This window comes from Myotis lucifugus, unplaced genomic scaffold (assembly GCF_000147115.1).
Source record: "Myotis lucifugus unplaced genomic scaffold, Myoluc2.0 scaffold_1018, whole genome shotgun sequence".
NCBI lineage: Eukaryota > Metazoa > Chordata > Mammalia > Chiroptera > Vespertilionidae > Myotis > Myotis lucifugus.
The window spans coordinates 16,801-43,748 of NW_005872066.1; the positions used below are offsets into that span (position 1 = coordinate 16,801).

Consider the following 26,948-nt stretch of genomic DNA (forward strand, 5'->3'; position numbering starts at 1 on the left):
TCTGGCGTGAGCCCCCAAGGAGGAAAGCAGGGTGGGGGTGGAGTCCCTAACGCAACCCCCCCCTGTCACTCCCTTTTGCTTTTGAAAACAACCTGTTTAAAGAGGCCGTGAAGAGATGCCTGTTTGGTAGGAGCTCTACACGGGCTCCAGCAGGAAGGGAACCTCCTCCTCCCCCAGCCCGGTTTGTTTTTATTCTTTGAACCCAGAGCGGGAGCCTGGGGAAGGGTCCCCATCCGGGACCTCCTGGGTCACAGCCACAGGCCCTGCCCTCCGGCCGCCAGGAAGTGGCTCGCTGCTGCCATCTGTCACCCCGCAGGCAGGTCCTCTCCCACCTGCACTCGGCGTAGACCTCCCAGGAGAGACAACTAAAAGCCTGCGCCTTATTCCATGAACACAGGTGACACGTGAGAGCTGGCCCTGACCCTTGTTGCACTGATGCCAGGGCAGGGCCAACAGCCCCAGCTGCTCGGATTGGGATTGGTGAGGCCGGGGTCCCGCCCCCCGCGGGGAGGGGGGGCCCAGCGCTCGGATTGGCGAGGCCTGGGGTGCGGCAGTCGGGGGAGGGCCCCAGCGCTCGGATTTCCGAGGCCCGGGGTGTTGCAGTCGGGGGAGGGCCGAGGCCAGGAAGCGCCGGAGTGCAAAGTCCCAAACAACAGGCTGGGCTCGGGGGCGGGGCCAGCAGGCCGCCGCTTTTCCCTGCCCCGCGCAGGCTCCCAGGAGGCTGAGGTCAGAGGCTGCCTGTAGGGTGTCCGACCACAGCTCTGTGCTGACTGAGAGCCCGCAGTCTGTGGGAATAGCACTTGACTCCCGACACCAAGGGCCTTGAGCAGAATGGAGCTGAAATGGGATGGGACAGAGCGCATGACTGTGGACTATGTGAAGGGAATCCTGCAACCCACGCCCACCTGCGACAGCTGGGACCAGATCTGGGACTTCCAGGCCAGGCCCGATGACCTGCTCATCTGCACCTACCCTAAAGCAGGTGGGGCGGGCGGGGAGCAGGGGAGGGGGCGGGAAATGCCTTAATAGTGAAATAAAGAGATGACCGGGTTTCAGAGGAGGCTGCTGGCTGGGCAGAGTGAGGGCCACAGCAAATCGCTGTGGAAACTGAAACTAAAATGACCTACAAGTTTTAAGCGTTTAATTCTTCCAGCCACGCACATTTCGTTTTACTTCCTCAGAAGAGCGTGAATAAAACAGCAAAGAACAAAAGGGCTCTAGACTTGGTGACTGATTCGTTCCCCAGGCAGGCCTTCCTGTGGGCCTGGTACAAAGCCGCTCTGTGTGGGTGAGCAGGAAAGGGACCCAGGCTGATTTGGGGACGGGTAGGGGAGCTGTGGTTCTGCACTGCTGACCCGCTCAGCAGCCCTCAAATCTGCAGGTCAGGAGCGGAGAGCTGTTCTTCCTAAGTGTCCCAGTTATGCCCCAATTAATTAATGATCTGTCTAGGTTTAGTGGGACATATGCAGGTGACCAGGGGTCAGCAATAACGGCCTATCACCTGGTACTTCAAACCTAGACAGTTGAGCCGAACCGGAACACATGAACACACAGACAGAATTAGTATGCAATCACACCTATTCCTAGTGGGTCCTAGGCTCCAGCAAATGCGCCCGGCGATGCGCACCGAAAGACGGACGATGAAGACAGAGACAGACAGGCGGCCGCAGTTGGGTCAGGCTCACACAGCACAGCAGTCAATCAGGGGCTCGTCTCACGGAGTGACGTGGAGTCCGCCTCTCATCAGGCAGGAGACGTCCACAGAAGAAAATCTGGTCTTATACAGCCAGTGGTAAACAACTTGTGTCTTATCAGTGTGGGCCAGACGGTGTGCTAGGAGCAGGGTGTTTACACTTTTAGGGCTTACAGCTTTCACATCAAGATAGTGGGGCGTTCACCGCATTTTGGAAGTTACAGAGTATTGGGGTCTTCGCACAGCAAACATTTCACACATTAATTATCTCCACACGTTAGAGGGGTTTCCTTATGACCGTAACATTATTATAACATTCCACCCGGTGGTCCTGAGGGACATATAGGGAGGGGGACCCCAGGGGGCCAAAAATTAATTTTGTTTATTTTTTATGCAGCGTAGTATTCTAATGAAGAGGGAGAGGAGGTAGATAATGGCTAAGAGAAATAAAATGGTTTCAGCTGTTTGCCAAGCAGAGGTGACAGAGCTCCATCCTTTTTGGATGTAATAGAGGGGGTTAAAAAGATTCCAGTGTGGGGTGCAAGGTACAGTCCTCCAGAGAGAAACGATGGTGGTCCCAAAGTCGCAGTGTTTGTCAAGGTCAGCCAGGTCTGCAGCTGTGTTGAGGGTCATGCTGTTGGGTGTCAGGAGCAGGTCGATGGCTTTTGATGTTGCTCCAAGTTTCTTGATGGTGTCATCAGAGTGTTTCTAGAGTTCTTTTAACTTAGAAATGGTGTTATTAATGGAAACGGGTTGGTGTAATGCTTCAGGGAGATAGAGAATTGGATAGGTACAGAGGGATGAAAATACAGGGAAGTTCTTTCAATAAAGGAGGAATATTGGGTGTCATTAAGGTATGTAATATTCATGTGTGAGAAAGAAGGGTGCAGTTATTAGAAGAATCAAGAGGAAGGTCAGAATTAGAGGTGTGATCATAATGGCAGTGATGGAAGGTTAACTTGGAGTTTATTTCTGAGGGGTGCGCATTGGGGAATGATAGTAGTTACTAGAAAATCTTGTTTTGTAAAGATAATAGTTGTAGCCAAACCGGTTTGGCTCAGTGGATAGAGCGTCGGCCTGCGGACTCAAGGGTCCCAGGTTCGATTCCGGTCAAGGGCATGTACCTTGGTTGCGGGCACATCCCCAGTGGGAGATGTGCAGGAGGCGGCTGATCGATGTTTCTAACTCTCTATCTCTCTTCCTTCCTCTCTGTAAAAAATCAATAAAATATATTAAAAAAAGAAAAGATAATAGTTGTAGAGTGGATTATCAGTCTGTAGATAATTCTGATCGGGTTGTTTGTTTGGGTTATAATTGGTGGTGGTGGAGATGTAGAAGGTTGAGGGTTGGTGATGCCATAAGAGAATAGTGGTTGGTAGTGGTATGTTCTAAGGCATACTGTGCTGTTATAACATCCTCTATGAATAACGCAAGGTTGAAGAGGGTTTTTTGTAAAGCAATCCGCAAAAGAGAGTTGTGTGTAGTAAAAATCCGTGATGGGTAATACAGTGTGGTTTGTAATGGGTGAGTAAGAGTGTAGGTATAATTTGTTACATGCACCATCCATATAATGGAGCATGTATTATTGGTATCCTTGTGATAGGGTTCCTGAAAGTCTGCGTGTGTTTGTTGGATTAATGTTTGCTCCAAAATTATAGAACCATGCAATAGGTTTCAGACCATATGAGATGTTATATGTAAGGTTTACAAGGTGGTCCTGAATATTTAAACATGAATGGTGTCTTAGGTCAGGATTAGAGATGATGGATCTGATTACAGTTTTAGGGTATTGATAAATGTATGTGGTTGTTGGGGTCCAACCCCAGCAGGTCCAGGGGTCCCCAAAGGTGTGGACGGAGTTGGCGAAGAAGGAATGACACGGAAACAGCCTTCAGTTGATCAGCAGCCTAGTCAGGACCTCTAGCCAGGATCTCCAGCCAAAGTTCTGGTTAGGATCTGATCAGAATCTGATGTTTATTGTCTTGTTACATCTGTATTTATACCAGTTGATTTTAATCCTGTCAATTTCTATTGCAAAGGTTAGGGCGTTTCTTATCTCCATTCCAGGGAGTAAAGATTATGTAGCTTAAGCGGGATTGTTTGTAGTTAAAGTGATTAACTACCCGCCTGGCACCTAGTTAAGGGGTTGTATCCCCTCCCTAACCTCAGGGAAAAATCCTCACCTGGGGAAACAACCTTTCTCGGAGAGGTGACCTTGGTTAAAACACATGGCGCTAAGGAGAGCAAACATCTTAAGAACAATATGCTATATATGCCAGGTCCCTTGAAACATATGCTGTGCAGATGTTTCTTTCCTGCAGCGACTGTGTCAAGCAGCAAGGATTGACCGGCTTCCGGCAAATTCCCCCTTTTTTATTTTTAAATGATAGCGCATGTAAATCAGCAGCCACCTCTAGGATTGGGTTGTTTAAGACTTGGAAGAAGACTGGCAAGCAATGACAATAAGCATAGCTATAAACATAGTGGATGGAGCACACAAAGAGCCTTGTTCCTTAGAAGGTTGCCGGCCTCTTCAGTCAAGAGATTTCAGCTGTCCTCAAGTTGTTGGTTTGATTGTCTTTGTTGGTCTGGCTAGCGGGCAGCATCACTGGCAATGGGCTTCCTGAAGCGTCAGCGAGTTGAAGGGCTGCATCAAAGGGTCAATCAGGACCGTGCTTGATGGTGGTGTCGGTGTCTGAGGAGGAGTAAGCTGTGCCCTCTGGGTCAGCTGATATGGAAGATGGAGGGTAGTAGAGAGAAAAAGAAGAGAAAGCAAAAGAACTACAAGGCGTGGAAGTGTTTAGAAAAAAGAGAGAGAAGAAAAGGAAGAAGGCAGCATCCTGACACAGCCCTTTCCTTCATCTGCCCCTTTCCCTGTGGTCCAAGGTAGAAATGGGAAACAAGTCCTGTTGCAGTGAGAGGGCAGCTGCTGTCAGCCATTCTCTGTCTTTACCTGGGTCCCGATCTGAGCTGGGCATGGGAAGCGGGAAGCAGCCATGGGGGCAGAAGACCTCCCTCAGAAGGGGCGAGTGTTCAAGCCCCTGCATAGTTGGGGGGGGTGAGGATCTGTGCCCCATCTCTGTTGACCCCCAAGTTCTCTCCTGCCGGCCCCTCTGCGACTGTGCCTGTCTTAGGTTGTTCCTCCCTGAGGAATCTTATCCGTCTTTGACTAACCAGCCATCCTCCGGGGCCAAGCAGGGTGATGTGAGGTTCAGTTCTGTCTCCTTGGTAGCCTATGCCCCCGTGGCCTCCACGCCCAGCAACTGCCTTGGGATCCCCTCGCCTGCTGGCAGGGCCCCGGCATTGATCACATATCTTGGGGAACCCAGGTTTCTTCTCCAGGGAGGGCCCAGCTCACACCATTGGGTGAGAGACAGATCCATGGTACCAGCCACCATGAGGCTTCAACCTCAGCATGAACAGAGGGCTCAGGCAACAGCTATGGGCAATTGGATTGTAAGAAGAGGGTCCCTCTTGACACGAGGGTAAGAGGGGCCAATACAGGACAAAGGAGAGTCCCAGGACAGGGCTTTCTCAGCCCAGGATGTCAGGCTCTTGGCACAAGACAACTCCATGTATGGGACATATACCCAACACCCCTAGTCACAGCATAAAAGGGAGGTGCCCTTCCTGGAACAGTAGGGTAGGAAGATTCTAGAAAAGGCTGTGTTCAGGAGAGAAGGAGAAAGGCCAAAGAACCAGCAAACAAGTAGTTAGATTTAAAAAAAAAAAAGGAAAAAGGAAAGGAGATGTGGGGCAAAGCTGGGACATGTAGAAAGACAAAAAGGAGGCACATGTGATCCTCCCAATGGACAGATTGTTCCAGCTCAGGGCTGCACATCTGCTGCAGATGGGCACTGGTCAGGTGTGCTAGGGTGAGGTGGAGACAGAGGGTGGTGAGACATAAGGTTGGACTAGACGGTCTGGAATCCACACAGGTGAGTCTGTGTCCTGTGGAAATATTTAAGCCTATCCTCTCCCCCAGGTTAAAAGTACATCAGGTCCCTTCCAGGCTCCTGTAAGAAGTCTCTCCATTTGACGAGGACTTTAGGTTTAGTTAGATCAGGGTTCCAATGCCTGTACATCGGGGAATTTCCCTCAGAATCTACATTTAGTATATTAATTACAAATAGAGTATGTTGTAGAACATGATGAGGAGAGGAATATTTAAACTCATTTTCTTGTAATTTTTTTGTTACAGGAGTAAATCAAACACCGCTGGGGCTATATAACAGAACTCCCATTTGAGACAAGATATCTCTTCCCCATAATGTAAAGGGGATAGTCGTAATTACATAGGGACAGAATGTTCCTGAATGTTGATCTTCATCAGCCCAAGTTAAAATCTCAGAACTCTTTTTTACATTAGATGCCTTGCCTAGTCCTACTAGGGAAGTGGAGGTGGTGTGCGTGGGCCATGAAGAGGGCCAATTTTTCCTCACTATGCAGGAAACATCTGCTCCTGTATCCAATAGACCTTCAATTGGTTTTCCCTGAATTTGTAAAATTTTTGTAGGTCTAGCAGCATGGATTTCTTGTATCCAAAATGCTGTATCACTAGATCCAAAGCCTCCGGCCCCTCTGGCTTCCTGGGTAACAGCTGTCCCTATTTATGTATTGGTAACAGGAGTAATTGGGCAATTCTCTGGTTGGGCTGAATCTGTATAGTTGTGGTGGGTGGGGGAAGTAAAATCTGTATTTCTCCTGTGTAGTCTGCATCAACAACTCCTGGGATGACTAAGATCCCCTGTAACGAGGTGGAGCTCCGCCCTAATATTAATCCTACAGTTCCCTCAGGCAGCGGCCCGGACACTCCTGTAGGAATGGCTGCTACTGGCGAGTCTGGGGTTAGTATTGCGTTGGTGGTTGAATGGAGGTCCAATCCTGCACTGCCTGGGGTTGCCCTGAAGAGGTCACTGACTGATTGAAATTTGCAGAGGGGTTGCGGATTGATGCCCCTATTATTGCAGGGGCCTGGGGCTGGCCCCCTCTCAAGTTTCCCAATTGAGGTGATGGGATATAACCTCGTTGGGAGCGGTTTGTAGAATTTAAAGGCCGACCATTTTTATGGTATTTCGATCTACATTCCTTTGCCCAATGGAATCCTTTCTGACATCGGGGACAAACGGTTTTTGGAGGATTAATATTATTCCCTGATGTATTTCCAGGCTGTCGAGGAGCTTGCCATCTGGCTTGAGTATTATTATTTCTATTTGGGCATTCTCTGTTAAAGTGCCCAGATAAGCCACTAGGGTAGCACTTCATATTTCTTTTATTACCTGTATTATTGCTGGCTTGTCCTATGCCCTGTACATATTGAGGGTATGTCTCCCCTTTGAGAGCTGCAGCTATAGCTACACCCTGTATAAATGCTGGACTTACATCAGCACACTGTTTTATAAAATCATTTATAGTTCCCGTTCTGCGAATCGGCCTTAATAAAGCCTGACAGGTATTATTAGCATTTTCAAAAGCCAGTTGTTTGATTAGGATATCGGCTGCCTCTTCGTTATTGATTACTCTCTTGACTGCCTGTATGAGGTGAGAAAGGAAATCCTGATATGGTTCCTCGACCTTCTGTTTAACCTCTGTAAGGGAGGTTGTTTTTCCTACTGTATAAGGTAGGGATTTCCAGGCATTTACTGCACAACTGGTTACTTTAACAAGTGCCTCTTTGGGCATATACATTTGCTACTGAGCCGTGTTAAAATCACCTTCTCCTAATATCATGTCTAGGGTTATTCCTCTTCTGGAATTTTTGCTAGTGGCTACAGCTTTCTTAGCAAGATCATCATATTCAGTTTTCCATAATAAGTAATCGCCTCCTGAGGGACAGGATTTACAAACCTGTGACCAATCATAAGGAGTCATCCATTTACTGGCTAGGGTTTCTACCAAGGTTTGTGTGTAAGGAGCTAGAGGTCCATATTCAGAGCAGGCCAATTTTAATTCTTTAAGTATTTTGTAAGGTATAGCCTCCCAGGTGGGGTTTTCGTCCTCACCAAACTCATTCTCATATGCAACTGGGAAGCAGAGTGAGAATTCAAGATCTCCATTAGCTTCAGCTTCTCTTATCGCCCTTTGAAATTTAGACATGGAGTTCATAGGAGCCGCAGGACCTGGTTTAGGCTTCCTTTCTAATTTAGGGAGCCTGTTTTGAATGGGAGGGCCTCTCTCCTCTCTACTGACTGGAAAGGACCAATGGTCATGTTTATGATATTTATTCTCCTTCCGATCAGTAGGCATAGCTAAATTGCTCTTAGATTGAGCTGGAGACAATAATGATGTGTCCTCTCTAGGTGGAGCCGAGGGACTATTTAAAGTTTGAGAAAGTTCAACCGTTTTTGCCTCTGGTGTCAAGGTGTCACGAATTGAATTCCAGAGGGAAAGGGTATCTGCTGGGACCTTCTCAGATCCATGGTAGCTGTAATAATTCTTTAATTGCTTTCCTACTTTAGTCCAAGTTTCTAAATTAACAGTTCCATCCTCAGGAAGCCATTGACATACATCTTCTATAAAAACTTTCTGTCTGACTGGGAGTAACCTTAACTCCTCTGCTAGCAAGCATAAAAGATTAATACAGAGTCTTTTTTCTTTAGACTCAGTATGACCCATCTTGTCAATCTAAGTTCTGTACTAACTACCCGCTTACCCTACTTATCCTCTATAGGGGTGGGGGGTCTGCAGCACCCTATGGTGCAGTCCTATCCGTCCCGAGTGCGGGGGGACTTACCTAGGGGTCCCTGTTCGGGCGCCAGATGTTGGGGTCCAACCCCAGCAGGTCCAGGGGTCCCCAAAGGTGTGGACGGAGTCGGCGAAGAAGGAATGACACAGAGACAGCCTTCAGTTGATCAGCAGCCTAGTCAGGACCTCTAGCCAGGATCTCCAGCCAAAGTTCTGGTTAGGATCTGATCAGAATCTGATGTTTATTGTCTTGTTACATCTGTGTTTATACCAGTCAGTTGATTTTAATCCTGTCCATTTCTATTGCAAAGGTTAGGGCGTTTCTTATCTCCATTCCAGGGAGTAAAGATTATGTAGCTTAAGCGTGATTGTTTGTAGTTAAAGTAATTAACTACCCGCCTGGCACTTAGTTAAGGGATTTTATCCCCTCCCTAACCTCAGGGAAAAATCCCCACCTGGGGAAACAACCTTTCTCGGAGAGGTGACCTTGGTTAAAACACATGGCGCTAAGGAGAGCAAACATCTTAAGAACAATATGCTATATATGCCAGGTCCCTTGAAACATGTGCTATGCAGATGTTTCTTTCCTGCAGCGACTGTGTCAAGCAGCAAGGAATGACCGGCTTCCGGCATGTGGTGGAGTCACTGGGTGAATTGGTGATGTCTAAGCTATTGCCAGTGGTGAATTTGAAAGGAATAGAAAAGTTAGTCCAGGAGGTGTCTAAGCTATTGCCAGTGGTGAATTTGAAAGGAATAGAAAAGTTAGTCCAGGAGGTAATGGGGAATGGGCCATAAGAATATGGATTGGTGCGAAGAGAATTGAAGGAAGAAGCATAGGTTTGATGTGTCTGGAGTAGGTAGGGTAGTTTGAATCCCACGAATTGGGGGTTAGACACACAGCCACCTATAAGGTTATACATGGGAGTAGTCCTTTTAAGGAGGAAGACTGGGAATTTGTAGTTTCCTTTCAACCATGGAACGTTTGCCCATGTGTAAGGTTCTCCATCAAGGGTGTAGTAGAGAGTGTCTCTGAGGGTATTGTAGATATTGTTGTGTGTTAGGAAGTGTCACAATGGGGAGTTTCGGGTATGTTGCATGAAAGTTGGGAGATAGGGGTATGTTAGTGAGATTTGCAAGAATGCATGCTCTGTGTCTGGTTGCTGTAGTGTTACAGAGGTGAGATCCATTAAAGGAGTAAACAGGTTTGTCTTCAAGTGATGTGTGTGTATTGGATATGACTCCTGGGAAATGTGGTGTTGTGAAGTTTGTTTTCCAAAATCCCAAAAATTCAGGTGGGATACTTTCCATTTAACGGATTCATGTTGTCTGACAGTGTGTGCCTGGAGAAGCCATAAGACTTGAGGAGGGACTTTCTCCATGGCAGTGAAGCAATTGAGAACAGTAAGAAGTTCAATGTATGCTCCAAGAACTAAATCAGAGTCATCATTTTTTTTCGGTTTAAAGAAATTTTCTATGTTGGACTAGGTGTCATTTGGGATAAATGCAATGATGCATATGCGAGCTATTTTAACAAATTTAGGATTGTTATTAATTTGGAGTAAAGGATTGTTGAAATTTTCAAATAAGTTGTGTAATGAGATCTGTAACAACTTGTGGAATATGTCTGTATGGCCAGAAATTTTGGTCTGAGGTTAAAAATTCCTGAGGGGTTATGGCGTCCTCTAGTGGTGTTGTAAGAGGTGATGTAAGTGTTGGTAACTCCTGAGGCATGGTACATGAGTCAATGCAGAAGTTGCCGAAGATTGGAAAGTTAGGAAAGCCTGTGAGATAGTATTGATAATGTGTAATACCATTTTATGTGATTATATGAGTCATATTAAAATGTTCCATTTCATTGAATTCTAGTGGAAGAGTTGAGTTGTTAGTAGGTGGTGAAAAGAATGGATGTTTGTTAAAGATGGGTGTTCCTGTAGGTGTCGTTGTAGGTGTAGATGTTGTAATTGTGTCATTTGTGTACTCATCATAACCCGAATTCTCATAATCCTCAAAATAGTCTCCATCTTCACCCGTGTACCAGAAATGCATTAGTCTTTCCATAAAGGGAATGACATTGAGATTTGCTCTTTGTATACACGAGTAACAAAGGAATCTATGTTTTGGATGAGTAGAGAATAAGAGGATTTGTTAATGGCTTTATATGTTGTAGTTGATGGTTCACAATGCTGTGTGTCTATGATTGAAATTGATCTTCTAGTGAGTGCATCTTGAAACCATTGAAGTGTGTGCAGTTTTTCAGTTGGGTGTGGTAATGAGCTCTAAGAGTCGTTTGCTCAGAATTTAGTGCAAGGATTTGGCAAGAGTGTGCAGGAAGGTATGCAGGGCAGAGTTTATAGGTGCTATGGTACTGGATAGAGATATTAAAATCAAAGTGTCCTATAGAATGTGAGAATAAAGAATTATTATTTGTGACTGTGTGTACAGGTGGGTACACATTGTGTTTTCCCGATTTTTTTCAGTTTAGGTATATGGGTAGGATGTGTAAGAAAGATAAGTGAAGGGATTGTTGTTGTGGTAGTAGAGGGAGCAGTGGTAGGGTTCGAGATAGAAGTAGTGATTATAGAAGTATGGGTTGTGGCATTGGGGGTATCAATAGTAGTGGTAGCATTAGCAGAGGCGGCAGTAATAAGGGAGAGCATAAAGACTAGCGGCAGCAGAAAATATCTAATTGCATGTCTCCCTGTTCTAAATCCTGAGTGATGTCTTGTGCTAACAGTGCATGGTGATTTCTTCCTGAGTGAGACTGGGTATGCATTTCCATGTTGGCAGCGTGAGGGGAAATGGTGGGGATTGATAGTTAGTGGAGCATAAGAAGCAACGAAGGGGGTTGCTAATGAGAGTAGTTGGGATAGGATCTGGGTTTCTATTAGGAGAGTAGATGGCTGCCTCCACCAAGCGAGCGTAGTGCTGTAAGAGGTGGAGGTAATCAATAGTAATTTGCCCTGGGAGATATTCAGCAAATGCTTGAATATCATCCAGCAGGTTATGGAGACTTTGTCTCACGGAGCCTGTGAGGCTAGTCTGTAGGTTTGCTGGGTATTCAGAATAAGAGTTGGGTTGGGGTATCCAGCAGTACCAAGAATCATTACATATCAGGGGTGAAGTCGTATGCGATAATTGTCAAGAGCAATACTAGGGTAAAGATGAATTGTTGGGGATGGGGCTCGTTCCGAAGGAGGGTTAATTGGAAATGGGGTGGAGGGAACAGTAGGATAAGTGGGGGATTGGTTTGGTGCGGATTGTGGGGGTACTGGGACTGCTGAGATTTCTTCTAGAAATTCATCTAGTTGTTCCAGGTTTCCAGTGCCTGATCACTGAAAAAGAGAGGGGTACTATTTGTTTAGGATTCAGAGGGTATAGTTATAAAGAGCGGAGCAGGGGTTATTTAAGGTCTCTAGGGTCGAGTGGACGGTGGTGGCGGGCTCAGTGGTGGTGGTATCGTCACATGAACGATACGGACACCACGTCCAATGGAGTGTCAGTGGGGTTGCTAAGAGTGCTATAAGGAGGAGGAATCCAAAGAGGGAGATGCAGACAGTCCTTAAGCACATCGTTAAGGAGGCATTTGAGGGTCAACACTAGAACTAGTGTGGGAAGGATTGAGAAGGGGAGTGAGAGGAGTGTGTAGAGATCAATATAGAAGTTTGTGGGTGGCAGTTGGATCATGCCAGAGAGTAGAGTTCTGTAGTTTGGTTTGTTGTAGGTGTCCTAGACTGTTTACAGTCCAGAAGAGCGATGATCCAGAGTGGGCGATTATTTCCTGTGGGGATAAGGAGCCAGCCTTAGCAGATTTGGTTAAGATTTTATAGGGTAATTTTTTGGTGATATTGAGGGTGGTTCATGATCTGCAATGGGATTATTTAGAATGTGTGGTTGGAGTAATTCTTCTACTGGGGAAAGTCTATTTGCCCTAGGTGTAGAGTTTAGTTGTAGACATGCTTTGTCTAGTAATTCTTGTAGTGTCTTGAATGAGCTGTCCATGAGTAGTGTTTGCAGTTTGTGTTTGAGGAGGCCATTGTGTCTTTCTATGTGTCCAGCTGCTTGTGGGTTATAAGGCAGGTGGAAATTCCAATCGACGTCTAATTCTTGTGCTTGTTGTTGGACTGATGATGCTGTGAAGTGTGTGCCTTGGTCTGACTCAATGACTTGGGGTGGACCATAGAATGAGAACCATGTTGAGAGTGCTTGAATAGTGGTTTTTGCATCTGGATGTCTTGAGGCGTAAGCATAAAGTATTCCAGTTGCTGTGTCAACAATAGTCCATGCATATTGTCTGCAAAGGGTACCTGAAGTGGTCCAATAAAATCAATTTGTAAGACTTGATTAGGCACAAATGCGTTAGTCAGTCTGGGTGGTGTAAGAGTGCCTTTGCATTGTTCACAGGAATTGCTTGCTTGCTTGATGAGTTTAATGGGTGCCTTTAGGTTCCTTTTAAGGAACCAAGGGGCAAGAGAAGAATGTCCTAGGTGTCCTAATGTTGTATGTATCTGTTGTATAAATTGTGGTGTAAAGGTGAGTTCTGATATAGATGGGAGCAATTTTTATTTGCCATTTTCTTTCCTAAATTTAAGTTTAGGAAGAGGGGCGATGGACTAATTATTTTCATTTCTTACTAATTTTAGATTAATTACTAATGATTTTGATTTGTCCACGATAATGATGTTGTCTTCAGGTGTGAAGCCTTTTGCTAATGTATCTGCTATTGGGTTGTGGAGCATGTGGGTGTTTTGTCTGTGGCATGAGCGTTGACGTGTGTCATGTATATTTCAATCTGTTTGCAGAGGCCGTGGAGTTTTATCTAATACTCTTGAGACCATAAGGTTTGCCATTAACCAGCCTGATTGTTGCCATTTGCCTGACCATTCAGTGATTCCTTTACAAACTGCTCGTGAGTCGGAAAAGATGTAAATTTGGGGCTTATGATTGTCAATTGAGTCCTTAATGGCTGAATATGTAGCTATGAGTTCAGCATGTTGAGCAGATTTGGACCTACCAGTCCCCATTAGCGCTTGTGATGTCGCTGGATTGAAGGCTGCTGCTCTCCATTCGAACTGGTCACCAGTTACAGAGGCTGATCTGTCTGTAAACCAGGTGCTGTTAAGTTTAGGGCTATATTGTGGCCCGTTCACAATGGCTGGATCGGGTGGTCTTACAAACTTGTTGGCACAGGTAGGTGGTTCTACCTTAAGTTTGTTGACCTCGGTGAGGAGGGCTGGTTCACTGGAGCCAGAGGTTTCTCGTGTGTTAATGTACCACTTCCCCGAGAGAACCTTCTCGTCCATTTGCGAACCTGCCAATTCTTCAGCTGACATTTTGAGCCATGCCTTAAGGGGCAATGTGCTGCGCACGGCTATTGGGTTAAGTCCAGTCAGGGGCTCCACGTGCAAAATGGCACATATAGTGTCCAGGTTAGTTTCTGAAAATGAGAGAATTTGTGGTAAGAGTCAGGGAATCTCTGAGTCCAGAATCCTACAGGCATTAGTTTTTTGTCTTCTGTTCCTCTTTTGTCTAGTCCCCACCTAGTTTCATGTTCTGCCATGAAACTAATGCCTAGTACTATTTTGTCTCCTGGTCCGATACTTTGTAGGGATTGAAAGTGGTGTATGTAGTCCTTTAATTGTTTGAATGCTTGTTCCTGTTCTTGGGTCCATATGAAAGATACTGCTTTCCTGGTGACTTTGTATATGTGTTTTGCAATGTCTGCCAGGTATGGTATGTGTTGTCTCCAGTACATGAAAAGTCCCATTAATTGTTGTGCTTTTTTGTTGGTTGGGCTTTTTAGGTTTAGCAATTTCTCTATTACTTTGTTCGGTATGTTTCCGCCTGCAGAGCTCCAGTGGATGCCTAAAAATGTTGTTTTGGTGTCTGGGGGCTGGATTTTGTCAGGAGTAATTGTGCAGCCTAGTGATCTCAAATGAGATACTAGTGCATCTAAGTCAGTTTGAAGGGTATCCTTGTCATTGTTATAGAGTAGGATGTCGTCTATGTATTGTATAGTTGTAGATTTACATTTGGTGGGGTCGATGTTATTGGCAAGTAAATTGTGTGCAACTGTAGGTGAATTTCTGTATCCTTGTGGAAGTCTTTTGAATTGCAATTGCTTACCTTGCCATGTAAATGTGGTAATAGGTCTGGATTCCTTAGCTATTGGGATGGCAGAAAACATGTCTGATAGGTCAATTGCTGCCCTGCATTTCGGGTTGGCTTTTTGGGTCATATTGAGTACTTCTTGTGCGTCAGGCAGGCAGCCATCTGTCTTTGGTGAGGCCTTATTCAGGTTTCGATAGTCTTTTGTGATCCTGTAGGTGCCGTTAGGCTTTTTTACAGGCCAGATTGGGCTGTTATAAATGTGTGACCTGCCTGGTTCTATTTTAGCCTCTTCCAGAAGTTTTTTAAGTGCTTTGGTTCCATCATCATGTCCTCCTTTTAGAGGGCACTGAGGTGTGAATGAATGTGTATTTGGTTCTGGTAATGTTAATGGAGGTAATTTTAGTGCTGTTAAGAATGTCTGTATTTTATGTAATGTAGGTTTATGTATGATGTGACTAAAGAGTTGTGGGATTAAGCCCATACCTATAATGTTTTGAATTTCTGGTGCTATCAAAAAGGTTGCTGGGATTTTCTTTCCTTTATATGCGTCCAGGAGTGGGCACTGTTCGGATTACGTTGCCCATTACTCCTTCTGTGACTACTTTGTTGTGTGTTACTGTGCCTTTTAGTAAAGAGACTTGTGATCCTGTATCTACTAAAAATGAGTGGTTTTGAAAATGACTTCCATGTAGTGATACTTGTAGTGTTATGTATGGTCTATTATCATGTTCCATTCGAAATGTTTCTGTAATATTTATGTGGGGGAGGGTTCCAAGGGGTAGGGGTGGGTAAATTTGTTTGTGCCCCCTACTGCCGAACTTGCTGTGGTCGGTGGGAGCCCTACCAGTTTCCCTGATTTGAGTTTTGTTTAAAGGGGTTAGTGCCTTGTCCATTTTGGAAGGGGTTGGGATTTCCTTTAAAGTTTCAATTTCTAAATAAGTCATTGTTTCCGAAAGGGCCATTTTGTCTGAATGGGTTTTGTGGCTGGGTGGGTTGATTATTCCTGAATGGATCATTATTTCTAAATGGATTACTATTGTCTCTGACTGAGTTGTTATTATTACTTCTGAATGGATTATTGTTTTTGAAGAACGGATTGTTCCTTCTCCAGTAATTAGCTTGTCCTTGTCTATACTGGTCATTCTGCCTGTTTTGATTGGTTTGGAGTGTTTGTAAGGGCTTTGGAGGTCCTCTATACTGTTGCATGGGGAATGGATATTTCTTTGATTCCTCTGCCGTGAAGGCGAATTTCTTTTCTACTAACAGGTCTTGGTGCAGTTGGATTTTCTTTTTAATATCCTCTGCAGTGCTGGACCCTGCGATAAGGTTCTGAAGCTGCATTTTGTAGCCATCTGAGCGTTTCTTATTAGTATGCTGACCATCCCTTCTACCTCTGAGTTTTCCCATGGTCAGCTCCAGTCTGGTTTAGAGAGGCTCATTAGAATCACCCATTTTCTTAACTGGGTCTGTAATTGTGTAAGAGACCCCAGTGTTCTGACAACAGTCCTGTAGACAGGTCTACTCCTGGAATGCTCTTCTCCGCGCATCTCCTATCCAGCTCCATAATGATCTTACTGTATTTGAGTGTTGTTCTGCAATTTCCTTTAGTGCTGTTTTTAATTTGGCTAATTCTGTTGCATCTATTACTGCTGTGAGTTCATCTGCACTTAACATTGACGTGTCGCCTCCAAGTTCATATATTTTTACAAGCCACTCTACGTCTGTTAATTCTCCTTTAATCAATAGTTGTCTGAGTTCTGCTAATTTCTGCTTGAAAAGGAGGTGAATTCTACTGATTGCTCAGTCCCTTCATTTTCCAATTTGATTACCTTCTTTTTTTACTATTACTGGCTTGCTGGAGTATTTTGCAACTACCTTCTGTGCTAGTGATCTTCCCTTGTCAGTGTCCTCCTGCAGGTGATGGATTGTCTGGCGTAATATTCCTACTACCTCTTTCTATTATTGCAGTGGTTCTCAACCTGGCCCTTTAAATACAGTTTCTCATGTTGTGACCCCCAACCATAAAATTATTTTCGCTGCTACTTCATAACTGTAATTTTGCTACTGTTATGAATCGTAATGTAAATATCTGATATGCAGGATGGTCTTAGGCAACCCCTGTGAAAGGGTCGTTCGTCCCCCAAAGGGGTCTCGACTCACAGGTTGAGAACCACTGTATTATTGGAATCAGATTGTTAGGATCTACTATGTTTTTGCTGAGGCCAGGGGCTGTCTGGACTTTATATTTGGCCCTCAGGGCGTCCTCTGCCGTCTCCATTTGCTTTCTGATGGTATGTTAAGCTCGGCAGGGTTGTTTCTTTTGAAAGCTTGTTGAAGAAGTCTTTAACCTTCTGCATGGTGTTGAGTGAGGCGGATTCTTGGTCCGTACCCACCAAACCGACAGAATCCTTGTGTATGCGGTGTGTTCCTATTGCAGTACGTGGTTTCTAGATGGAAAGTTGTTAGTTTTCTTAGAAAATTAGGGAGAGTTTTAACTAGTTTCTTCAAAATTTTGTTCATAAGTTAGGCTCTGCTGTAAATTTATTCTTCAAAAAAATTCATTTTCCTTTTACTTTCAGTTTCCTTTAATTTAAAACCCTTAATTTGAAGGGGAGTTTTGATTTTGGACTGAACCCGGTTACGCTCCGGTGTCGAGTCTCCGGATTGGGAACAGGTTGGTTGCTGTAATCCGCCACCTCGGCTCCGCTTGGACAGAGAGGCTGCTGCGACCCTCAGGCCTCAGCCAGTCGGGAGTCAGACTCTCCTGGGCAGGCCCGTGCGGTGGACGACCACTGACCCGGGTCCTTAGAGACTAGTTCTCTTTCTCTTGGTGCCAGATTAATAGCAGCCTATCCCTGGTACTTCAAACCTCGACAGTTGAGCCGAACCTGAACACATGAACACACAGACAGAATTAGTATGCAATCACACAAGGTTTATTTACCTATTCCTAGTGGGTCCTAGGCTCCAGCAAAGGCCACACCGAAAGACGGACGACGAAGACAGACAGGCGGCCTCAGTTGAGCCAGGCTCACACAGCACAGCAGTCATCAGGGGCTCGTCTCACGAAGTTGTTGTGGACCAAGATTGGCTAGAATAAGACCACCGACTCCATTTAGGTCTTAAACAGCAAGCGAGGATTTATTGAGCTGGCCAGCGACTACAGTTACAGCACCCTGCCGAAGCAGAGGCTGTACTGCAGTGCCGACTTCAGGAGTTACATTTTATTATTAAGTTTTGTGGAGGCCCAGAGAAAATGTGTCTTTCAAATTCTGGGCCCCCAATATGGAGGAAACTCTCTTTATTTATACTTTTTCCAATCCTTTGTCTCCCAAATTTGGAATGAGACTTCGGGCCTTTGGAGAAAGAAGGCCTGCGTGCTGGGAAGGGGCCATGAGACCATATCTCAAGGCCTGGCCTGATGTCAGTACCTTCCTATATATGTGTTTTAGGAACAGACAGCACAGCATGACCCGTCTGGCCAAAGTGCCAGATATGCAGCCCAGCACAGAGTGACGTGGAGTCCGCCTCTCATCAGGCTGGAGACGTCCACTGAAGAAAATCTGGTGCTTCTATAGCCAGTAGTAAACAACTTGTGTCTTATCAGTGTGGGCCAGACGGTGTGCCTTATGCTAGGAGCAGGGTGTTTACACTTTCAGGGCTTAGGGCATTCCCATCAAGATAGTGGGGCGTTCACCACATTTTGTAAGTTACAGAGTATTGGGGTCTTCACACAGCAAACATTTCACACATTAATCATTTCCACACATTAGAGGGGCTTTCTTATGACCATAACATATTATAACACTAAGGAACAATGCAGCTCAGTCAACAGGACAGCAGCCCAGTGAATAGCTGTGGCAGGAAACAATGGACTGCACATAAGTCTACTTCACAATGGAGCCTTTTCATAAAAATCATACTATGGTAAAACAAGGTATAAAGAACGATGTTTTCTTAATTCCATCACACACCTGGCTTCACAATGCACACAGATGTCTAATAAGCAGTTGGCCATCTTTAAGGATACAGTATCCTAATGGTCTCCTCATTTCTACCTCCCTGCGGAATAAGGGACCACGTGGACTCAGGAGATAGTGGACTTAATACAAAATGAAGGTGATGTTGACCGAACTCACCGAGCACCTACTCACGTGCGGTTTCCTTTCATCGAATGGATAATCCAGTCCATAGGATCGGGTGAGTGTGGAATAACTTCACTTGATTATACTCTTAAATGCAGACTCAGAATGCTGACTATCAAATAGCCTCCCAAAACTCTAGACACTCACACAAGTCTGTCAATATACTTGTGACTTTGTCTTTTAAAAAACTGTATCTGGCCCATGCTGTTTTCCAGTCATCTCTTCTAACGGAGTCACTGTTCATACGGAAGGAAGTTAAATGTTGATCCTCTAGTTAGACATTAATTGTACTCCACAAGGAGGAGCCTAAGTGATTTCCTGGTCAACAGGTTGGGATTTGGGTTCTTATTTATTTGGTTTGCTGTTTGTTATGGTTAGACATTGTTCAAGCCAGAACATTAATTCGTCGGTTAGACACATCCTCACGCATCAGACCACAGAGCTGCCTGACATTGTCCAGTTGGCCCTCAGGTGGTGACAGTGAAAGCAGCATGTTGTGAAGCACAGCGAACACTAGTGGGAAATGATCAGAATCATTTTACAGGCTTGGAACACGCTAACGCGATGCCCTCACCACGGACCCTGAAAACACACCTTCCCTTCCAACTGCTGCCTCCGTCTTTCCTGGAGAAAAACTGTAAGGTAAAGAGCAACAGGAGCTTTGAGTGACACTCTGGTCTTCAATCTACTTCCTCAGAAAGCTCTTCACTTATTCAAGGAAAACCCTTCACCTCTTCCCAACAACTGGCTCTGAGCCTTTCATCTCCCAATACCCACATCCAGGATCCGCATTCTTAAGACCCCCAGATGGACGGATGGAGCTTGTGGGCGATAACCAGCGTGCAGCGGCCTCACGGGCTGTTTCTCTCCCCCCTTCTCCCCCCAGATAATCTATATGGCGAGAAACCCCAAGGACAACCTGGTGTCTTACTACCATTTCCACAGGATGAATAAAGCGCTTCCGGCCCCCGGGACCTGGGAGGAGTATTTTGAGAGCTTTCTGACTGGGAAAGGTATGAACATTCAGCTCTGAACCCCTTCCTAAGCCTCCAACACCATCAAAAAGGTCATTTCCTGAGGACCCATGGGAACTGCCTTCTTGGATGTGAGGGGATCACCACCTGACACTGGGAGCTCTCTCCTCCGTGGAGTGTCAGCTGGTGAGCTGGACTCACCCTGTCCCTGTCCCATTCCCCTGGCCCCACGCCCTGGCCCCATCCCCTCCCTGTCTTGCAGTGTGCTGGGGCTCATGGCACGACCACGTGAAAGGATGGTGGGAAGCCAGAGACCAACACCGCATCCTCTACCTCTTCTACGAGGACATGAAGATGGTGAGGGGCAGCACGTTCCTATTTGACCATGAAATATTACATCATAGCATAGCGGCTGCATCAGGGCCTCGCAGAGTGAACAGGGAGCAGAGAACGGCTGCATTTCACTGGAGACAGCTGTCCCCGTGCGCAATGCACTGGGCTGCCCTGGCTCCTGCATCGCGTCTCCCGCAGCCCCCGGCTGCTGGTCCCTCGCCTCGCCTTCCAGCACCTCTATTTTAAATTCTGCTTAGGAGGGAAACGTTTTTCTAACACATTTTTTTCATTGAGGGACATCAGTTTCAAGAAACAGTTTAAGAAATGATGGTATAATGAGAAAATACTAATGATTTAGAGTCAGAATTATTGAATTCAAATTCTAGCTTTATTGCCAGATATAAAATATCGAGAGTGAAAAAACACAGAATTGTTTTCTCTGTTTTTAATTGAGATAATTGAGGTGTAATATAGTGTTAGTTTCAGGTATACAACAGGATGACTTGATATTTGTACACCTTGCAAAATGAGCACCACAATAAGTCTACTTAACATCTGCACCAAATATAGTTATAATTATTTCTTTTTTTAAAAATATATTTTATTTATTTATTTTTTTTTTACAGAGAGGAAGGGAGAAAGAGAGTTAGAAACATCGATGAGAGAGAAACATTGATCAGCTGCCTCTTGCACATCTCCCACTGGGGATGTGCCCGCAACCCAGGTACATGCCCTTGACCGAAATCAAACCCGGGACCCTTCAGTCCGCAGGCCGACGCTCTATCCACTGAGCCAAACCGGTTTCGGCTATAATTATTTCTTATAGTTCAGCACCTCTCAGGTATGCAATGCAGTATCATTAACCACAGTCGCCTGCTACACATACACCCAGGACTGACTGAGTGGACAGCTGGGCGTCTGTATCTCTGACCCCTCACCCTCTCCACGCAGCCCCGTCCTGCCCCCTGCACCCCTAGTCTGTTCCCCGTGTCTATGAGTTCTTCTTTTGTTTTAAATTGCACTCTATGGTTTTTTAAAACAAATAATGTATTACATTTCTAGTATTCTAATACACAGGTAGTCTAACCTCAGAGTCCCTAAACCCTTTTACATGTTCTGTGGTCTTATTCTGGAATATTCCCTGAATGTAGTCACACAAAGCTTCAGTTTCCTGCACTCTTGCTGATTCTTAGTCTGTAGGCCAGTGATGGCAAACCTATGACACGCGTGTCAGAGGTGACACATGAACTCATTATTTTTGGTTGATTTTTCTTTGTTAAATGGCATTTAAATATATAAAGTAAGTATCAGAGATATACATCTTTGTTTTACTACAGTTGCAGATATCAAAAAATTTCTATATGTGACAGGGCACCAGAGTTAAGTTAGGGTTTTTCAAAATGCTGACATGCTGAGCTCAAAAGGTTCACCATCACTGCTGTAGGCCAATTAAATTAAGCACTTTTTGTTGTCGTTAATCCTCACCCAAGTGTATGTTTTTTTTCATTGGCTTTCTGAGAGGGTGGGAGGGAGGGGGAGAGAGAGAAACATCGATGTGAGAGACACATGGATTGGCTGTGTCCCCCAGCTTGACTGGGGCCGGGGATCCAGCCTGCAACTGAGGTACATGCCCCTGAGCAGAATCAAACCTGTGACTCTTCAGATCACAGGCAGGGGCTCTAACCACTGAGCCTCTGGCCTGGGCACATTAAACATCCAACCTTTTAAAGCTGAAGCTCATCATAAAGCAGAAGATACCGTCGTGGGGTAAACTCCTCCACTTGCCCTTCCCCCACTCCATCTCCCAGGGCTCTGCCTCCCTCTGATGAGAGAACACTGGCTCCCTAGGCACTGAGACACCTACGCACCGGTCGGACAGGCTGGGCCTGGAGTCGTCAGCTGTGGGCACCTCTCAGTCGCCTCCTGAGTGCAACAGGTCCTCTCCATCCTCTGCCGCACAGCACTGTCTGGGCGCGTTTCTGTCAAAGTCAGCCAGCGGCAGCCTCCCCCGTCAGGCCTCCATCGCCTGCCCCGTGCCTCTGTGGTATCTTAGTTCTATGGACTCTCCCTGCTGCACACGTGGCCGACCAAGACCCTCCAGGAACGGCCCGAGCAGGACATTTGGAAATAAGTTTAGGGCAGCATTCCCCACACACTGCATCACACTCAGGGGTGCTTCCATCTCAGAGCAGGAAAAGCTTAATAATTATGGTTAATTTTTTTAAAATAAATCTTTATTCTTCAGATTATTACAGATGTCCCTCTTATTTCCCCTCCATAGCTCCCCTCCACCTGGTTCCCACCCCACCTCAGGCCCTTACCCCTGCCACTGTCCTCATCCATAGGTGTACGATTTTTGTCCAATCTCTTCCCGCACCTTTCACAACCCCTTCCCCCTGAGAATTGTCAGTCCACTCCCTTTCTATGCCCTTGCTTCTATTATATTCACCAGTTTATTTTGTTCATCAGATTTTTTTATTGACATAATTTTTAAATTCACTTGTTGATAGAGATGTATTTGTTGTCCCTTTGTCGTTCATAATTTTTATCTTTACCTTTTTCTTCTTCTTCCTCTTCTTAGAGAATACCCTTCAGCATTTCATATAATCCTGGTTTGGTGGTGATGAACTCCTTTAGCTTTTTCTTGTCTGTGAAGCTCTTTATCTGACCTTCGATTCTACATGATAGCTTTGCTGGGTAGAGTAATAGTGGTTGTAAGTCCTTGCTATTCATCACTTTGAATATTTCTTGCCACTCCCTTCTGGCCTGTATGGTTTCTGTTGAGAAATCAGCTGACAGTCATATGGGTACTCCCTTGTAGGTAACTAACTGTTTTTCTCTTGCTGCTTTTAAGATTCTCTCCTTGTCTTTTGCCCTTAGCATTTTAATTATGATGTGTTGTGGTGTGGTCCTCTTTGGATTCCTCTTATTTGGGGTTCTCTTCGCTTCCTGGACTTGTAAGTCTATTTTTTTCATCACGTAAGGGAAGTTTTTCTGTCATTATTTCTTCTAATAGGCTTTCAATATCTTGCTCTCTCTCTTCTTCTGGCACCCCCATAATTCGGATGTTGGTACGTTTGAAGTTGTCCCAGAAGCTCCTTACACTATCTTCACATTTTTTTATTCTTTTTTCTTTTTGCTTTTCTGGATGGGTGTTTTTTGCTTCCTCGTATTTCAAATCTTTGACTTGATTCTTGTGATCCTCTAGTCTGCTGTTGGATCTCTGTATAATATTCTTTACTTCAGTCAGTGTATGCTTAATTTCTGACTGGTCCTTTTCCATTTTTTTGGCATTCTCATTAAGATCCTTGAAGGTCTCACTAAGTTCCTCAGAGGTTTGTAGAAGATTCCTGAGTAACCTTATAACTGTGGTTTTGAGCTCTAAATCCAGTAATTTGCTTTCCTCCGTTTCTTTCATTTGTGACATGTTTGTCTCCACATTTTGGCTGCTTCCCTCTGTTGATAGTGGCTTTATGTGGTAGGTGTCCTATTGGACCCAGTGGGTCAGCCTCCCCAGTCACCTAAGGTGGACACTCTTGATGCACCCCTTTGTGGGCTGTGTGCATAGTCTTGTAGTTAAGCCTTGATTGCTGTTGGTATCCCTGGGAGGAAATGACCTCCAGGCCAATTGACTGCAAGGACCCACTGTGTCTGTAGTGGAAGAACTGCTGTGCTGGAGACACCCTTATGGAGCAGGACTTGCTTCAGTGGGGCTTTGGTGCTCACTGAGTCTGCCTCTTGAGTGTGTCACTTATGGATGTGAGGAGTTGAAATCTGGTATCTGACCACTGGGTACACTGGCTCCTGGATCTCCAAGGAGGTGCAAATTTAACCAACATGTGAGTCCTCCCAGCAGGAGCGAGATCTGCAGATTTCTCCTCTTTGTTTGGGGTTTGGAAATTTTGGAGCTCTCTGACCCAGCTGCAGTTTGTTAGGTTAGGCTGCAAAAGGACAGGCAATTCGTTTGCGCTACTGTGCACAGCTTGGGTGAGGTTATAAGTTGGGTGGGGCAGGGTCTCAGAGAATCACCAGGGCGGAGAAAACAGTGATGCCTGTCTGTCAGCCATCTCCAGGTCTCTGTGTCCCCGCGTCACCTAGACCCAGGCCCCCACAGTAACAATGATCCCTGCGAGCAGTTCTGCAAGAAAGCCACCCTCACTTTCCGACCCGATGCCAGACCATCCAGTTTCTCCCCATGGGAGTCTGGGTCCCTAGAGTCTCGCCGGAAATGAGCTCAGTGCAGTCGGGAGCTTGCATCTCCCAATTGAAAAAAACCATGCACCCAGGTGCAGCCCAGTTCGCGCGCCTCTGTACCTCTGCTCTTGGTGCCTCCACACCTCTCACCGAGCCTCAATGTGCTTTTCTCTTTCCTTCTAGTTGTAGAACTTCCACTTAGCCAGCTTTCCCGTGATTCTGGATGATAGCCTTTTTGTCTTTTAGTTGTAGTTTTAATGTGGTTGTGGGGGGCTGCACTGATAGGTATACCTTATGCCGTCATCTTGGTTTCTATGGTTAATTTTTAAAAAAATGTTTTATTGATTTTTTACAGAGAGGAAGGGAGAGGGATAGAGAGTTAGAAACATCGGTGAGAGAGAAACATCTGCCTCCTGCACATTCCCCACTGGGGATGTGCCTGCAACCAAGTTACATGCCTTTGACCAGAATCGAACCTGGGACCCTTCAGTCCCCAGGCCGATGCTTTATCCACTGAACCAAACCTGTAAGGGCTATGGTTAATTTTTAAAAACCTGTATCACAGTATTAAAATGAGTCATTTCTGGAAAGTTCAGCATTTCGGAGGCAGGATTGTTTTTTGATTTTATGTTACTTATCACCATTATTAATTCAATGCAATATTTTTTAAGCTGTTTTATATCAAATCTTCACTTTTCTTTTCACTCTGATCACAGAACCCAAAGCATGAAATCCGGAAGCTGGGAGAATTTATTGGGAAAAAGCTGGATGACAGCGTCCTGGATAAAATTGTCCATCACACTTCGTTTGATGTTATGAAGCAAAATCCCATGGCTAACTACTCGACAGTCCCTGCCAAGGTCATGGACCACTCGGTGTCTCCGTTCATGAGGAAAGGTGGTTTTCTCTGCTCGTCACGACCTTAAAAGAGCTGTTGAGGACCCCAGGGCCTGTGGGGAGGTTTCCATGGATAAGACAAGGTCCATAATAAATGATACTGGGGAAGGAGTATTTAAGAGACCACAGATGAAATGAACGTGTAGCCACACTAGAGAGTAAGGTTTAGTGCTTAAACCCACCACCTTATCTCACTTTCCTCCAGAGTTCTCGATGATAAGGTGGAAATACACTTAGGTCCGATGGAGCAAAGCATCCACGGTGTAGATGGCTCTATGCTTCTGACATGCAAGAAAACGGGGAAAGACAGGAAAGCCCTTAGGCCTGCGGTTTTAACGTGGTGTCCCCCTCCCGACCCCTGCCATAACGTGGCTCAGGGGCAGCAGGCTCTCCTGGCCTCACAATCAGACAGACGTCTGTCCTCTTCCCTTCGGATGGAAAGGGACGGGCTGGCAGGAGGAACGCCGAGCCCAGCCCTGGCCTCCTGCAGGGCGAGTGGACACCGCACACAAGAGCAGGACAGAGGGCACACAGTCCTCCAGCAGCTCTGACTCCCATGTCTTTTCAGGGGAGGTCGGAGACTGGAAGAATCACTTCACCGTGGCTCAGAACGAGAGGTTTGACGAAGACTACCAGCGGAGAATGGCTGGGACAGGTCTAACTTTCCGCTTCCAGTTCTAGAGAGAGAAAGTGTTCAGTTTATTACCCAACTCACTGGGCAACAACCCATAGCAGCTTCATTCCCAGACCACACAGCATTGGGCCTAGGTTCTCAGACCAGTTGTTCGTCATGTTTGTTTTTGTTCACTCGACAAAGAAAAGATCAGAGTTAGCAGTGAGGGGGGAGGTGGGGAGTGGGAACTGTGGGGAGAAGGTTCAATAAAATACTAGTTACAAACATGGCATTGGTGCTAATGATCATTCTGCTGAAGCTTACAGATCATGTGCTTGTTAACATTAACAATGCTCCAGTCCTCACATAAAAACACACTCGAGTTTTCAGATTAAGTCTTGGTTAAAGGTAGCGTCTTTTTATTGATTGATTTTAAGAGGGGGGGGGTAGAGATAAACATCGATTTGCTGTTCTACTTATGTATCCATTGTATGTGCCCTGACTGGGGATCGAACCTGCAACCTTTGTGTAATGAAGACAACGCTCTAACCAACTGGGCTGCCTGGCCAGGGCCAAGCTAAATGTTAATGCCGCACTGAAATGTGTGAACAGCGACTAATTCCAACCAAGGCTTGTCAGCCAGGTACCCCTGGCTTCCCCCTGAAATCTCCAGTTCACCCCAGGGTTCAGGCTGTAACACCTTCACCCCCATCTCTCACCACAACCTGGGGACGTGGCTGGACTCGCTTCCCCCACAAGTGCGACCATTCAGTCCGTCGTGCTGTGACACTGAGTGCCTCCACAGTCGCCTTCTCACACTCAGCACCGCCTGCCGTATGCCCTCTATGGCCGTCCCCTCCATAGCCCCAGGTCAGACCTGTGCCTCCTGCCCAGGGAGTGTGGGCTTCCCGACGGTTTCTCTGCTCATCACACCTGCCAGGGCTACGCTCCTGCCGGGAAACTCTGATGGCATTTCCCCTAGTGCTACGTTCTTCAATAATGCGGAAGTTTCCCTCTGAGAGTTGTACCCAAGCTTCTTAGCCATGAATTCGGAGGCAGCCATAACTATGTTCGATACCGGTGATAGCATCTTCCAAACCGCCTCCCACAGAGCCTGCTCTCACCTGTCAGGCCCTAAACTACTAGTTTCATTGTTGTGGCGTCTCCACTCCTTCTCTCTGCCCTGCACATGGGCAGCGTGCCCAGCCCCCGCACCTCATGCTCCTGAAGAGACCCCTGTCCCTCTGACTCCTCTACACTTGGTATAATTTGCCTTTTTATTAATATTAAAGCATATTGCGCTGTCA

The 26,948-nt window shown here is 45.9% G+C and overlaps 1 protein-coding gene across 1 annotated transcript; it reads left to right on the forward strand.

Annotated features, from left to right (window-relative positions):
• The first annotated feature begins 636 nt into the window (after positions 1-636).
• On the forward strand, positions 637-26,948 carry LOC102431134 (sulfotransferase 1C4). Its single transcript, XM_006107114.3, has 7 exons — positions 637-982; positions 18,560-18,685; positions 19,175-19,272; positions 19,517-19,643; positions 19,867-19,961; positions 24,848-25,028; positions 25,597-26,948. Exons 1-7 carry the CDS (start codon positions 832-834, stop codon positions 25,707-25,709), a joined length of 891 nt encoding a protein of 296 aa, XP_006107176.1. The 5' UTR covers positions 637-831; the 3' UTR covers positions 25,710-26,948.